The 12,541-nt window shown below is 39.4% G+C and overlaps 1 protein-coding gene across 1 annotated transcript; it reads right to left on the bottom strand.

Annotated features, from left to right (window-relative positions):
• Positions 1–1,421: 1,421 nt before the first annotated feature.
• On the bottom strand, positions 1,422–4,511 carry LOC131332616 (putative disease resistance RPP13-like protein 1). Its single transcript, XM_058366914.1, has 2 exons — positions 1,649–4,511; positions 1,422–1,556 (listed from the first exon to the last, which is right to left on the bottom strand). Exons 1-2 carry the CDS (start codon positions 4,490–4,492, stop codon positions 1,422–1,424), a joined length of 2,979 nt encoding a protein of 992 aa, XP_058222897.1. The 5' UTR covers positions 4,493–4,511.
• Between the last annotated feature and the right edge of the window lie 8,030 nt (positions 4,512–12,541).

The raw sequence follows: 12,541 nt of genomic DNA, 5'->3' as shown, positions 1-12,541 counted from the left end.
CCCCCCAAGACTCATGGGTATAGCCTTTCAATGATGCCAAGAATTCACAGATTGTCCCACTTAATAAGGTTAATCTTCCTATTGGATGACATTCTTTAAACACATAAATTAGTGTAGCCTCTGTATTAGGCTAGAATTTTTCATCTCTTACATTTGTTTATAATGAACCCTCTAATTTGGGTTCATATTCGAAACAAACAAAGCCATGTAGCCTGTCGAGGAGCAATTGCAACACAGCCAATCACAGTGGCTTTATGCATACCTGAATGAGGTCTTCACTCCATTTAATGTTTGAATTAAAAAGGCTAACACTAATCCAAAATTGGATTAACGTATTAAGCCATATGATAGTCTCCTGCACTATTTCTTACCAACGAGACTTTCTGTGCACATTAATGGCCAAATTAACAGTTACATTTGTTCCAATTTAGGGACAAATTTCACTAATGGCCTTTTTTACAAAAGATTATCGAAGCCTCCATGTTTATGGCAAATTAAATTTTATTGGAGACCCTCACATTTGGGTCTAAATAAAGGATTTACTTCATGGCCAGTTGTTTATTTAATCTTCTTTACAAATGACACATTTCACATTCGTTCAAGCCTTCATACAAGGCTGAAATTTTAACAAGAAGCAAAGACAAATTCTTTACGAGGCAAATCAATGCCTCTTTTGAACCTTTTTGTCAAAGGCAGAGACATGGTTCAAATCCCTCAAACAGTTGGCCAACAATTGGCCGGCTTCTTTTGAACAATAAATTGCTTTCAAGCCCATCATGCAAAGCTTGAAAATTATTATTTTTACATTTGATCCGGAACCTGACTGTTCCAATTGGCCAACAAATGGCCGTTTATCTATTACGTAAAATGTCAAAAACCTTTAAGGTTTTCTTTTCACATATGATTTCACCATTACTTCCGATTTAGTAATGATGCCCTCCTTCTAGCGCCAAAATTGTTTGTCTATTTTACTGATAGTCGACTAATCGACTAGAGATTGCTAAGTGTGCTGGAAATGTGGGTGTTTGTGGTGGTGGAGTTTGGTTCCTTGCCGTATTTCAGGACTTCTCTGGAAGCAAACTTAATGAAGTGAATGGAGATGGAAGAAGAACAACAAAATGGACTTTATTATCCCTCGGTGTAGAAGTCAAATCGACTATGAGAACACAATCGAACAGACGGTTAAATTACAAGCTACTCCTAGAGCAAGAAATGTAAAGTACAGATAAAAGTAGAAGCCTTTGGGCGATTGATTGGGGGGTCCCTAAATGTCTTTAATTCTTGTATTTATAGGCTGCAATCAACTTGAAATTCAAACCAGATGGAATTCCCTCCTCTGATTTGAATTGAGCGCTTATTTCCTTTGTACTTCCTTATTTTGCTCCATGATCATGAGGCAGTTATTTTGACAAAAAATCCCGTCAGTGCTTCATCTTCAACTGCCTCTTTCCACGATCTAGATGTGTTTCACTTGTCCTTTGTCCAATTGCCACGCGTCCCTGACTATGATGCACGTTCTGTCCATTTGATACAAGGTTCTGTCCATTTGATACAAGCTGCAATCAAATTAGCTCATTAACCATTGCCACGTGTCATTATTTAGCCCAGTCGATTGGTAATGACCATCTTGCTAAAATATGGTGTAAACACAACCATAGACAGAGAGTTCTTGGAGTCCCGCCAGCCCTTGAACAAACCAACTGGGTAGGCACGTGAGACCTTGAATGTTTTTAATTCTTAAGGAAGTCAGTGAGCTCAAATGGCCATACCTTGCATTTTCTACCGCACCTGCATCATTACCCACTTCTGAATTATTAAAGGAGTTCGGAATATAAACATCTTTGAGAGATAATGAGATGAGTGAATCAAACTGAAGTGTATTCCTCACTTCAATTAGCCCTTTAGGGATTGGAACCCATGCAACCACCAACACCGAGCAATCTTCAATATCCAGCTTTCTTAAGGAAGGAAGATTGTTGGGCAATTTTCCCAAAAGCTTGGGACACCTTTTTATGGAGATCTCTGACAAGCGCAAAAATGCTTGAGCGCCTACCTCCCCTTCAAAAGGAGACCAGTCTTTCCATTCAGGCATGTCCTCAAAGGTCAAAAACTCTAGAGCTGGGAAGGGATGTGAGCAGCCTGACCCGTAGAACTCAAGTCCAATGTTTTGTAATGCTTTTGTACCTTGAATGTAAAGTCTTGTAAGTGAGGGTAATCGACCCAGTGGCGGCAAGGAAATGCATCTTTCACAATTTTGGAACTTCAAGTTGACCATGTTAGTGAACACAGAATTTCTAACCCAAGTCGGAAATGTTAGGCCATGGTAGCCACTAATGGTAAGCTCTTTTAACTTCTCGTGAGGTCTTAGCATATCAAGCACTTCTGAGTCAACACTTGGATCGCGAGAATTATCTGAGATGTTACTCCATTTCATCAACAACACATCTAAGTGTTGTTTATCCTTCAAGATGGCCCTCCTGACATCCTGAGCATTCTCCACGTTCTCCAACCCTGATATGCAAAGTGTCCCTCTAAGTTGAATCAAGGTGCCCAACTCATTGATGGTAGACCCATTGCCTTGGCTGACGATGAAGTTTGATAATGTTTGAAGACTTGTCAATTTACCAATTTTTGGTGGCATTTCTTGTAAGGAATCTGCTCCAGTAACATCCAGATGCCGCAAGTTAATAAGGTTACTCATGTTTGTTGGCAACTTGTTGAGATTTCTACAATCTCTTAATATTAGTGTTTGTAGGTTATAGAGAGTGCCTACTGATTCCGGTAATGTAGCAATCAAGGCACATGTAAGGTCAAGAAACCTCACATGTTTCAAATCTCCAATCGTACTTGAAAGTTCACAGATTAGATATCTTCTCAAACTAAGCACGCGTAAGCGTCTAAGACTTGGCAACAATTGAAGGGGAACATCACTGGTCAAGTAGGAATTTGATTGGTTGGTACCTCGATCTCTCAATCCGAACGGTAAAAAAGACCGAAGATTTTTGACTTTTTGGAAGATCTCAAACTTTTTTATGCCATCTCGATAGCCACGTGTGTAGGATGAATGACGAGCCTTAGTGATAATTGTGTCCCCCTCATTGTATTCAAGCTTCTCCTCCATCCTAAAACAAATTTGTCTTGCTACGAATTGAGCCAAATCGTTGATGAGGTCGTGCATAACAAATAGTGAGACTTCACCACGGCTTGACGATTGAAAAAATGACCTCGATGACAATTCACGAAAGTAATCACATCCAAGATCTTCCATTTGCTTTTGTCCCGTTGGTTTCTGAATTAAGCCTTCCGCCATCCACCAGAAAACTAGTTCCTTTTCCTCAAATTCATAATTCTTAGGTAGTATGGAGCAATATCCAAAACATTTCTTCAAATGTGAAGGGAGGTGATAGTAGCTTAATCTCAAAGAGGGAAGAATGTCACTTTTCTTGTCTGATAACTCCCACATCTTACTATTCAATACTTCTTCCCACTCATCATCTCTGTCTTTACACCGTAGAAGGCCACCCAGTGTCCTCGCAGCCAAAGGCAACCCATTGCATTTTTTCACAATCTTTCGACCAATTGAAACCAAATCTGAACTTTCGTCGATTCTTCTATTCTCAAATGCATGTTGTTCAAACACGGACCAACAATCATCCTCTGATAGTTCCCTCAAGGGATGAAATTTATCGATTCCGGCCATCATCGATGCAACCTCCCTATTACGTGTTGTTACTATTACCTTACTTCCTAAGGCTCCATCATTAAAGGGACTCTTTAAACTGATCCAATCACCATACTTTTCATTCCAGACATCATCTAGAACAATCAAGAACTTCTTCCCGGTTACGGCCTTCTTTAGTTGATTTTGAACTTGATCCAGTGTGTTAAAATGGCAAGTCTGGGAAGTGACAGACTCGAGAATCGTTTTGGTCACACCCACAATATCAAACACTTCAGATACACAAACCCACGCTTTCATCTCAAAATGTTCTCCCACCGTTTCGTCGTTGTAGACATCCTGAGCAAGGGTGGTCTTGCCGACCCCACCCATACCCACAATGGGAACTATACCTACCTTTTCATTACTAGATTGACCGCATTGGAGCAACTCTAGTATCGCTTTTTTATCTCCATCCCTACCATATAAACGTTGTTCAAGATTCAAAGATGAAGTTTGTGGCCTTTGTGGAGCTTTAGCAGATGGCCCGACTTGCAAGCCAAGCCCCGATCTGCGATCAAAAAGATCTTGCAACCTGGCAGTGATCGCATCTATCTGGGACCTCATCCTATAACCAGATACTATGGTGCTTGGTTTGAAATTCATACAACAAGTAGGTACTAAGGCACGTACCTTGCTGGTGCTAGCTCGAGGCTTTTCCATCACCTTTTGCCGCAAAGCTTCAGTGGCAAACTCGTCCAGCACGTCATCGAGATCGTAAGCCAAGTCCTCGAGATCCTCCAGCCACAGTTTGATACCCCATTGATCTGTCATTTGCTTCTCCTCTGCATCTGCAAGCTGTTTACACCATATTTCACCGCCTGTCGATGATCGACCGAAAGGTGGCAATTATGAGAATGCTTCCTATTTTATTATTATTAAGTATTCGTATTAATATTAGAACTAATATTAGTATTCCTTTTATTATTATTTGCATGCAGGACACTTGGCTTGCTCCTACACATGTGGAAGTTAAAAGGACACTTGTCATGCTCCTACACATTTGAAGGGAAGTGGGAAGTTATTTTGACAAGTGGAAGCAAAAGATTGAATGAAGACTAGTGGAGAAGTTAGGAAGTTATTTCCTACGTTTGTTGTTTTCTATAAATAGTCTTTTAAGACTTCATTGTAATTCCTCTCCAACAAATCAAAGTCTATCTTTATTTGTCTTAATTTTTGGCACTACTAACCCATTCGGGTTATAACTAGGAGTAGGAGTAGAATTAACTTAATTTTCTTACTTTCGATGGGGATCCGTCCTTTTTGATTGTAAATCTACCTTGGAAAAATAACAAAGTCCATTTGTTATTTTTCTTCCGTTCCACCCCACTTCACTAAACCATCAATCCACTCCGCCCAATCGATGGGTCGATTCCGTTCTTGAAGATTGGCGGGTGACGGTCTTCTTTTACGAGTCAATTCATCATCACCAAAAAATAGCATTTGATTCATTCGCCATTTCTTTTCCGGTGAAGTCCTGAAATACGGCAAGGAACCTCAAATCCGTTTGTGGAGACATGGCCGCATTCGCCCTTATTTTTGTTGTTGGCTTTGTTTCCCGAAATTTCTATCGATTTCGATTGAGGGAAAAATTGGTAAACAATTTTGGCGCTAGAAGGAGGGCCACTTACTAATTTGGAAGTAATGGCACACCTAATCAAGAAATTGGTTCAAGTTTTGTCTTACATTGTGGCAAATCCACAAGATGACGAAGCCCGAGAATTTTCGACTCTACTACGAAGGTTGATTGCACCGGAACAAGGAGAGATTCCTTCTTCCCGTGGTTTGCCTGACGACAGGAGAACTCCAGAAACTTTAGATATGCCTGGGGGGCATCCTCAACAGGTATATACTAATCCTACTCTTGAACCTCTAAATGGAGCGAATCGAATTCCATTAGGGTCTAGTCAACCTAAGCCTAGCCCAACAAGGCCAACGAATTTTTATCAACCAGTTTCAAATACTAGTGGAAGTAATGGAATTGGAAGTCAACATGGTAATGGCCGAGATGGAAATATTCCCATTGGTTTCAAAGTACCGCCTGGATTTGGTACTAATCAAAGTCAATATGTGCCTCCTATGGTACACTACATGTCAACCACAAGGGCCCCAAAACCATTTGTTCAATTGTTGATCAAAAGTATTTGTAAGAGGTATAGATTTTTCAAAAGCCATTTATATTGGTATCCGTATTGGTTTTGGTTGAAATATGCCCAGTTTTGGTTAAGATGTGTAGATAGTGTTCATTGCTTTTCTACAATTTTGGGCAAATATAAATGGCCAAAATTGGCCACAATTTTGTCCGCACCATCACTAAATTGGAAGTGATGGCAAAAATCAAATGTGAAAATGAATGCCTTGCAGAAATAGAATAACGGCCATTTGTTGGCCAACTCTTGGATCTTCTGGGAAAGGAAAAGAAGAAGCAACTGTCTGTCGATTCTACAAATCACCGTTGTTTGTAGCAAAACCAGAAGGCGTAATTTACATGTGGAACAATTAAAAGACAAAAAGGTTCCAACACGGCTTTGTTGGTTTGCCTGTCAATTTTGTTGGCCATTTGTCATGGTTTTCCTTCGGCCATTTGTTGGCTTTGTTGGCCATGCATGGTTCCTTTTACAGCATCAGAAACGGTTATCAAATGGAAGGCTAGCCATTTGTTGAACAAATGTGAACCCCAAAATCAAGGGTTCATTGATAAGTCTTGCATGGAAGCCTTACACGTTAAGGCTTGAAACAGTTTATTGTTCAAAGGAGGCCAGCCATTTGCATGGGGCAAGCTGATCTTTATTTTAGCCAGATTATGCAAAGAATTCGGCTTTGACGTTTAAACTCGAAGGAGTTGAGTCATGAAATAATTCGACAGAAAAGCCTTACAAGGCTTTGACATTTTATTCGTCTGAAGAAAGCCATTCGTTGGTGATCTTGGAACAATCAGTACTGGGGTTGATAGGTGGCAAAGATTTAAAATGTTAGGCCACCGTACATTTCACTCCACTTGAAATTTTAATCAGAAAGATTGACCATGAATGGAAACGATCTATGAGATTTTACCATGCACGAAAAGTATTAACACCACAGGTACATATGGAAGGCCTTGATCGTAAGGGTTTTGAATGCTTTGCAGATGCGAATGGATTTGGTCCATTTATGAATTATAAACCTCCATTTGGCCATGTATGTCAAACATTTATACAAGGCTTTTGTAATCACTTTCTCTCGATTTTGGAATATTTTGTCCAAATTTGGCCTGTTTTACAAGAAATGAGAACATATTTGGCAAAATTATGAAATGAGAAATAGCCTTCTTTTTGATATTGAGTTTGCATGCATGGGGGGCAAACTCATCTTAAGAAGAGGCAATCATAAAACTTAAGTGGCTCAAAAGTTTGAAACTCAAAGTAAGTCGAGTTATGAAGATAATTCGACTAGAGTTTTTAATTTAGACCATGAATGGCCGAAATAGAAAATGATCCCTCCACTCCATCTATACGGGTTAAGAATAGCGAAAACTTGCCCATAGAGTATGAGTTCAAGCCAATTGTGGTTGTGAATTGTTGATCGACAGTAACCATGTGTTAAGAGGGATATGGATTCTCCAAAGCCATTTATATTGGCTTTAGTCGAAAAACACCAAGTATTGGTTTTATGCCACTTGTTCCACCACTGATCTTCGGCTAGCAGAAGACTTTCGGTCGAGGACTAACAGAAATGGCTAATTATGGCAAATCCATATTTTGGGCATGGCAGTGTTTGCATGCATGATTGAACAGGTGGTTTTGCCATGAGTAATTGTTTGACCATCCATTAATTGCAATCGATTGGTGAAATCAACAATCGATCATGGCAATCGACAAGGATTTTCCAACAGAGGCAATACTTTCCCATAATTCGACAGAGGGAATTTTGCATCTATTAAGCCAGCACATGGCTTTCGATGGTGGTTTTTAAGCCTTGAAGGCTTTATTGTACCAGTCGAAAAGTGAAAAAATTGGTGTAAAATTTATCTAAAACTCTTCGAGAGTTAGGGGCATAAATGTTTACACCGTAAAAGATTATCACCCGTCGATATCGACAGTTGGGTGATTTGAAACTAGTTAAATTATTCACTTGGGTTACGTTAGCCCTTCACCCAAATGAATAAGGGGGGCATTGTTTACACCATATTTTAGCAAGATGGTCATTACCAATCGACTGGGCTAAATAATGACACGTGGCAATGGTTAATGAGCTAATTTGATTGCAGCTTGTATCAAATGGACAGAACCTTGTATCAAATGGACAGAACGTGCATCATAGTCAGGGACGCGTGGCAATTGGACAAAGGACAAGTGAAACACATCTAGATCGTGGAAAGAGGCAGTTGAAGATGAAGCACTGACGGGATTTTTTGTCAAAATAACTGCCTCATGATCATGGAGCAAAATAAGGAAGTACAAAGGAAATAAGCGCTCAATTCAAATCAGAGGAGGGAATTCCATCTGGTTTGAATTTCAAGTTGATTGCAGCCTATAAATACAAGAATTAAAGACATTTAGGGACCCCCCAATCAATCGCCCAAAGGCTTCTACTTTTATCTGTACTTTACATTTCTTGCTCTAGGAGTAGCTTGTAATTTAACCGTCTGTTCGATTGTGTTCTCATAGTCGATTTGACTTCTACACCGAGGGATAATAAAGTCCATTTTGTTGTTCTTCTTCCATCTCCATTCACTTCATTAAGTTTGCTTCCAGAGAAGTCCTGAAATACGGCAAGGAACCAAACTCCACCACCACAAACACCCACATTTCCAGCACACTTAGCAATCTCTAGTCGATTAGTCGACTATCAATAAAATAGACAAACAGGTTGTCCAGAACTCGCATCATTGTGGAAGAATGAAGTTAGAATACTCCACCGTCTTCCTGCCCTCCGACGCTTGGTGATTGATGGCTGCCCTAAACTTATTTTCTTATTTGAAGATGATGAAAAAGAGGAAGGGATACAACAGCATGAGGAGCTTCCTTACATGATGCTGCTGGAGTACTTGGAAATAAAAAATTGCGAAAAGATGAAGAAGCTGCCACGAGGGCTGCACAACCTCAGATCTCTTCAGCAGCTTATTATCGGTAAATGTCCATGTCTCGTCTCCTTCCCAAAGACAGGTTTGCCGTCTATGCTAAGAACATTGCGTATTGAATATTGTGACTCTCTACAATCTCTACCTGAGTTGATGATGCTGAATAGTCTCGAGAAATTGAAGGTTTCGAGGTGTCCATCGCTCACGTACTTAAGTAGTTTGAGAACTGGTCTGCCCTGCAATCTCAAAAAAATGCGCATTTCGGGATGTGCAAAGCTGGAGTCAGTACTAGCAGACGAGGGCATGAAAATAAATTGTACATCTCTTGAATCTTTTGATATTCGGTTCTGTGGAAGCCTCAAATCCTTGCCGGATGTGACGCAAAACAATGTTGATGGTGGATGTCTCAAGAATCTCACTACTTTGACGGTATGGTATTGTGAGAATGTGGAGTCCATTCCAGAAGGATGGTTCACCGCAACCAATCTGAGGAAATTGGAGGTCGTCCGGTGCACGAAACTCAAGGGCCTGCCACTCCATGCCTACAACAAGCTCACTTCATTAATAACTACTTGGGATGCGGAACTCATTTCCCACTTCACCAACCTCACGTTCCTTGTGTTGCTCAACGTCGACGAGGGGGCTAATAAGCCCCCACAAGAGTGGGGTTTGCACAGATTGTCCTCTCTCAGAGAACTCTTGCTCTCTGGTTATGGTTGGGCGTCATTTCCACCAGTAGAAGAAGAAGAAGAAGATGGGATGATGTTGTGGCTGCCCGCTTCTCTGATCCAGCTGATTGTCGGAGATTTTCCAAATCTGGAGAAGCTATCTTGCAAGGAATTTCTAAACATCCCCTCTCTTGAAATACTTAGTATCTATAGTTGCCCTAATCTCACGACCATTACAAACCCAGGGCTTCTTCCCTCGCTTTCGATACTGCTGATGGAGAAGTGCCCCAAGATGGCATCGTTTTCAGCAGAGGAGCTGCCTCCCTCGCTTTTGTATTTGTCAATTAAAGAATGTCCTTTACTGGAAGAGAGGTGTGAAGAGAAGAAAGGGCGATATTGGCCCCTCATTTCTCGCATCCCCCAAGTCGAGATAGATGGCCTCGGTGTGCGTTTTCCGTTTTCGTAAAAGAGGTACTCCTAATACATACTCTACTTCTTCCTTCGTATTTCAAGCTAATTAATTAAGCTATTACTCCTTCCTTTCACACTTGCACTAAATCAATACAGATATCCATCTTGGCTGCTGCTGCAGCTTTCTCATTTTTTTTTTTGGGAAAACATCTTGGCTTGTTTGCACAACTCATCTTTGAAAATTCACTTGCACTAGATAGTCGAACCACTCCTTCCAGTGTACCACAAACCACACAGTAATTACACCCGCACGCACGTATATACGTATAGTCCACACGCATGTGCTACTAGATAGTGATTTCCACACTCTATTTTGGTCCTTTATTTGTAAAGTTACTGTTTCACTCTTTCGTTGTGATAAAACTTTTAAAGTGTTTCAAGTACTTATAAAACAATAGACATTTTGATAATTTGATGCGACAAGAGCAAAAAAGGAGACTATATTTGTTGTAGCGAAAAATGATATGATAAATGTGGTTTCTAACATGTACCCAATAAAATCCTAAAAGTTCGTTTGATTAGAAAGAAAATTATGTCAAATTTTGCAAGTGAGAGAAAGTGAGGTGATAGAGTAGAAAGTGAAAGGAAACTTTATATTTTCTACGTGTTCAGTTAGAATAAAAAGTTTCCCAATAATGTTGCAACAATATAACAATGAGTTTTCTTTTGCCAATCAAAAAAAAAAAAAAAGAATGTTGCAAGAAAATATTATACTACCTATTAAACTAGTACTCTAAGCATAACTATTAATCATGATAGAAAAGTGAAAGCAACGGACATAATGGAAAATCTAGTAAGAGTTTGCAACCTTCACGAGAAAATATAATTTTCTCGTATTTTAGCAAAAAAAATGGAAAGCTATGTAAGCTACGTAACCGCGCTTAAAGGAATTGTACAAGGAAATTCACTCTCTAACGCTTGTATGTTTGCACCAATGCAGTTATGATGAGAGGACACTGGGTTATGCTTCTTTGTTTGGAGATTTTCTCAAGAGATACATTGCAACAAGAGGAAGGGAGACGGTATTCAATCTTCCAAAATTTTAATATGGTATTTTTTTTTCTGTCCAAGTGTATTTTTTACTTACTTGACGCTCGAAAATCCTTATTGTTTGTGTCTTTTATCATGCACTGTATAAACATCCGGTAAAATTTTAGCACAAGCACAAAACTTTTGGAGAATCTTAATAGCATGGACTCGGGCTTATTTTACATTTTCTTTTCATGTAAAACATTGTCGGATGGGATGGCAAACAAGAGTAGAGAAAGGGTACATATTGTTTGTCTTCAGACGGTTGCATAAAGTCGCGGAGCATCTTTATTTATTTAGTTTTTAATTTTCCTACTGAGTCTTCAACAAATATAAAGAAGTAAGTATTTTGCTTGGATTTATCCAAATCTTGGGCTAACTTTCTCACATCTCTCAAATATTTTGCAGCGTTCAGCTGATACATTCATGGCACCAATCGTTCGAAGTTTAACACGATGAATTTTCAGATTGCAGTGCTGTCAATTTGCTCTGAGGATGTTTTCAATTGGATGAGCAAAATATGTTTCCGTGCTTGTGTGTAATTGCATCATTAGATTTCAAGTCTTGTAGTGAAGAACTATTTAAGTTAAATTATTCATATTCTGTCTAATGCCTTTGTTTCTGTTGTTCATCCTACTTTCCTTCCCGTAACACTCACATTTGTTAATCCTCCTCCATTTATTTGGTATCATTTTTGAAGATTTGGCAGAACTTTTAGCTACTAGACTCATATTTCATAATTTAGTTTCTGAATTATGCACTGTCTGTTGTGACGCCTTTTGATTTATAGAAATTTCGAGTATATTCTTTTATTAGTTTCTTGTGTTCATGAAATCATTACTCTTACTGGTTTGGTGGTGTCGAAATACTTTGATTGATTGATTATTCTTCTCACAATAAGGTACAATATATAGACCGAATACAAGGTAAAATAAGGAAAGAAAATAAAATCAAATTAAATCCCTAACTGATCCCTAATTGGTTAGGTACTGATCCCTAATTGATTCTACCTAATCAAATCCCTAATTGATTCTACCAAATTGAGTATCTTCCTAATTACATTCAATACATTAAATACAGTCAACACTCCCTCTCAAGCTGGAGCATAAACATCGTGTACTCCCAGCTTGTGACAAATAGTATCAATGGAAGTCTTGGGAAGTGCCTTGGTGAAAATATCAGCCAGTTGAGAACCTGAAGGAACAAAATGAGTGCTAATATCTTTAGATTCCACCTTTGACCGAATGAAATGACAATCAACTTCAATGTGTTTGGTCCTCTCATGGAATACTGGATTATTAGCAATGTGGATAGCAGCTTGATTATCACAATATAGAGGAGTAGGACCATGTACCCGGATCCCAAACTCTTGTAGAAGTGTGCGCAACCAAGTCAACTCACCAGCGGTATGAGCCATTGCTCTATACTCTGCCTCAGCACTAGATTGTGCTACAACTGACTGTTTCTTACTTCTCCATGTCACAAGATTGCCTCCTATAAAGGTGCAATAGCCAGTAGTAGAACGACGATCAGCAGGAGATCCTGCCCAGTCAGCATCTGTATATCCTTCAATACGAAGATGTCCAGATGATTTGT

This window comes from Rhododendron vialii, chromosome 7a (genome assembly GCF_030253575.1).
Source record: "Rhododendron vialii isolate Sample 1 chromosome 7a, ASM3025357v1".
Taxonomy (NCBI): Eukaryota; Viridiplantae; Streptophyta; class Magnoliopsida; order Ericales; family Ericaceae; genus Rhododendron; species Rhododendron vialii.
Note: the sequence above shows the minus strand (reverse complement) of the source record. Positions and strands in the feature narration are given on the sequence as shown.

Bases quoted from the DNA above. Each gene is read 5' to 3' on its own strand.
- LOC131332616 (XM_058366914.1), bottom strand. From the start codon at position 4,492: ATGACAGATCAATGGGGTATCAAACTGTGGCTGGAGGATCTCGAGGAC. The intron at 1,557-1,648 runs GTTTACACCATA...ATTTGATTGCAG, and splicing joins AACTCTCTGTCTATGGTTGT to CTTGTATCAAATGGACAGAA.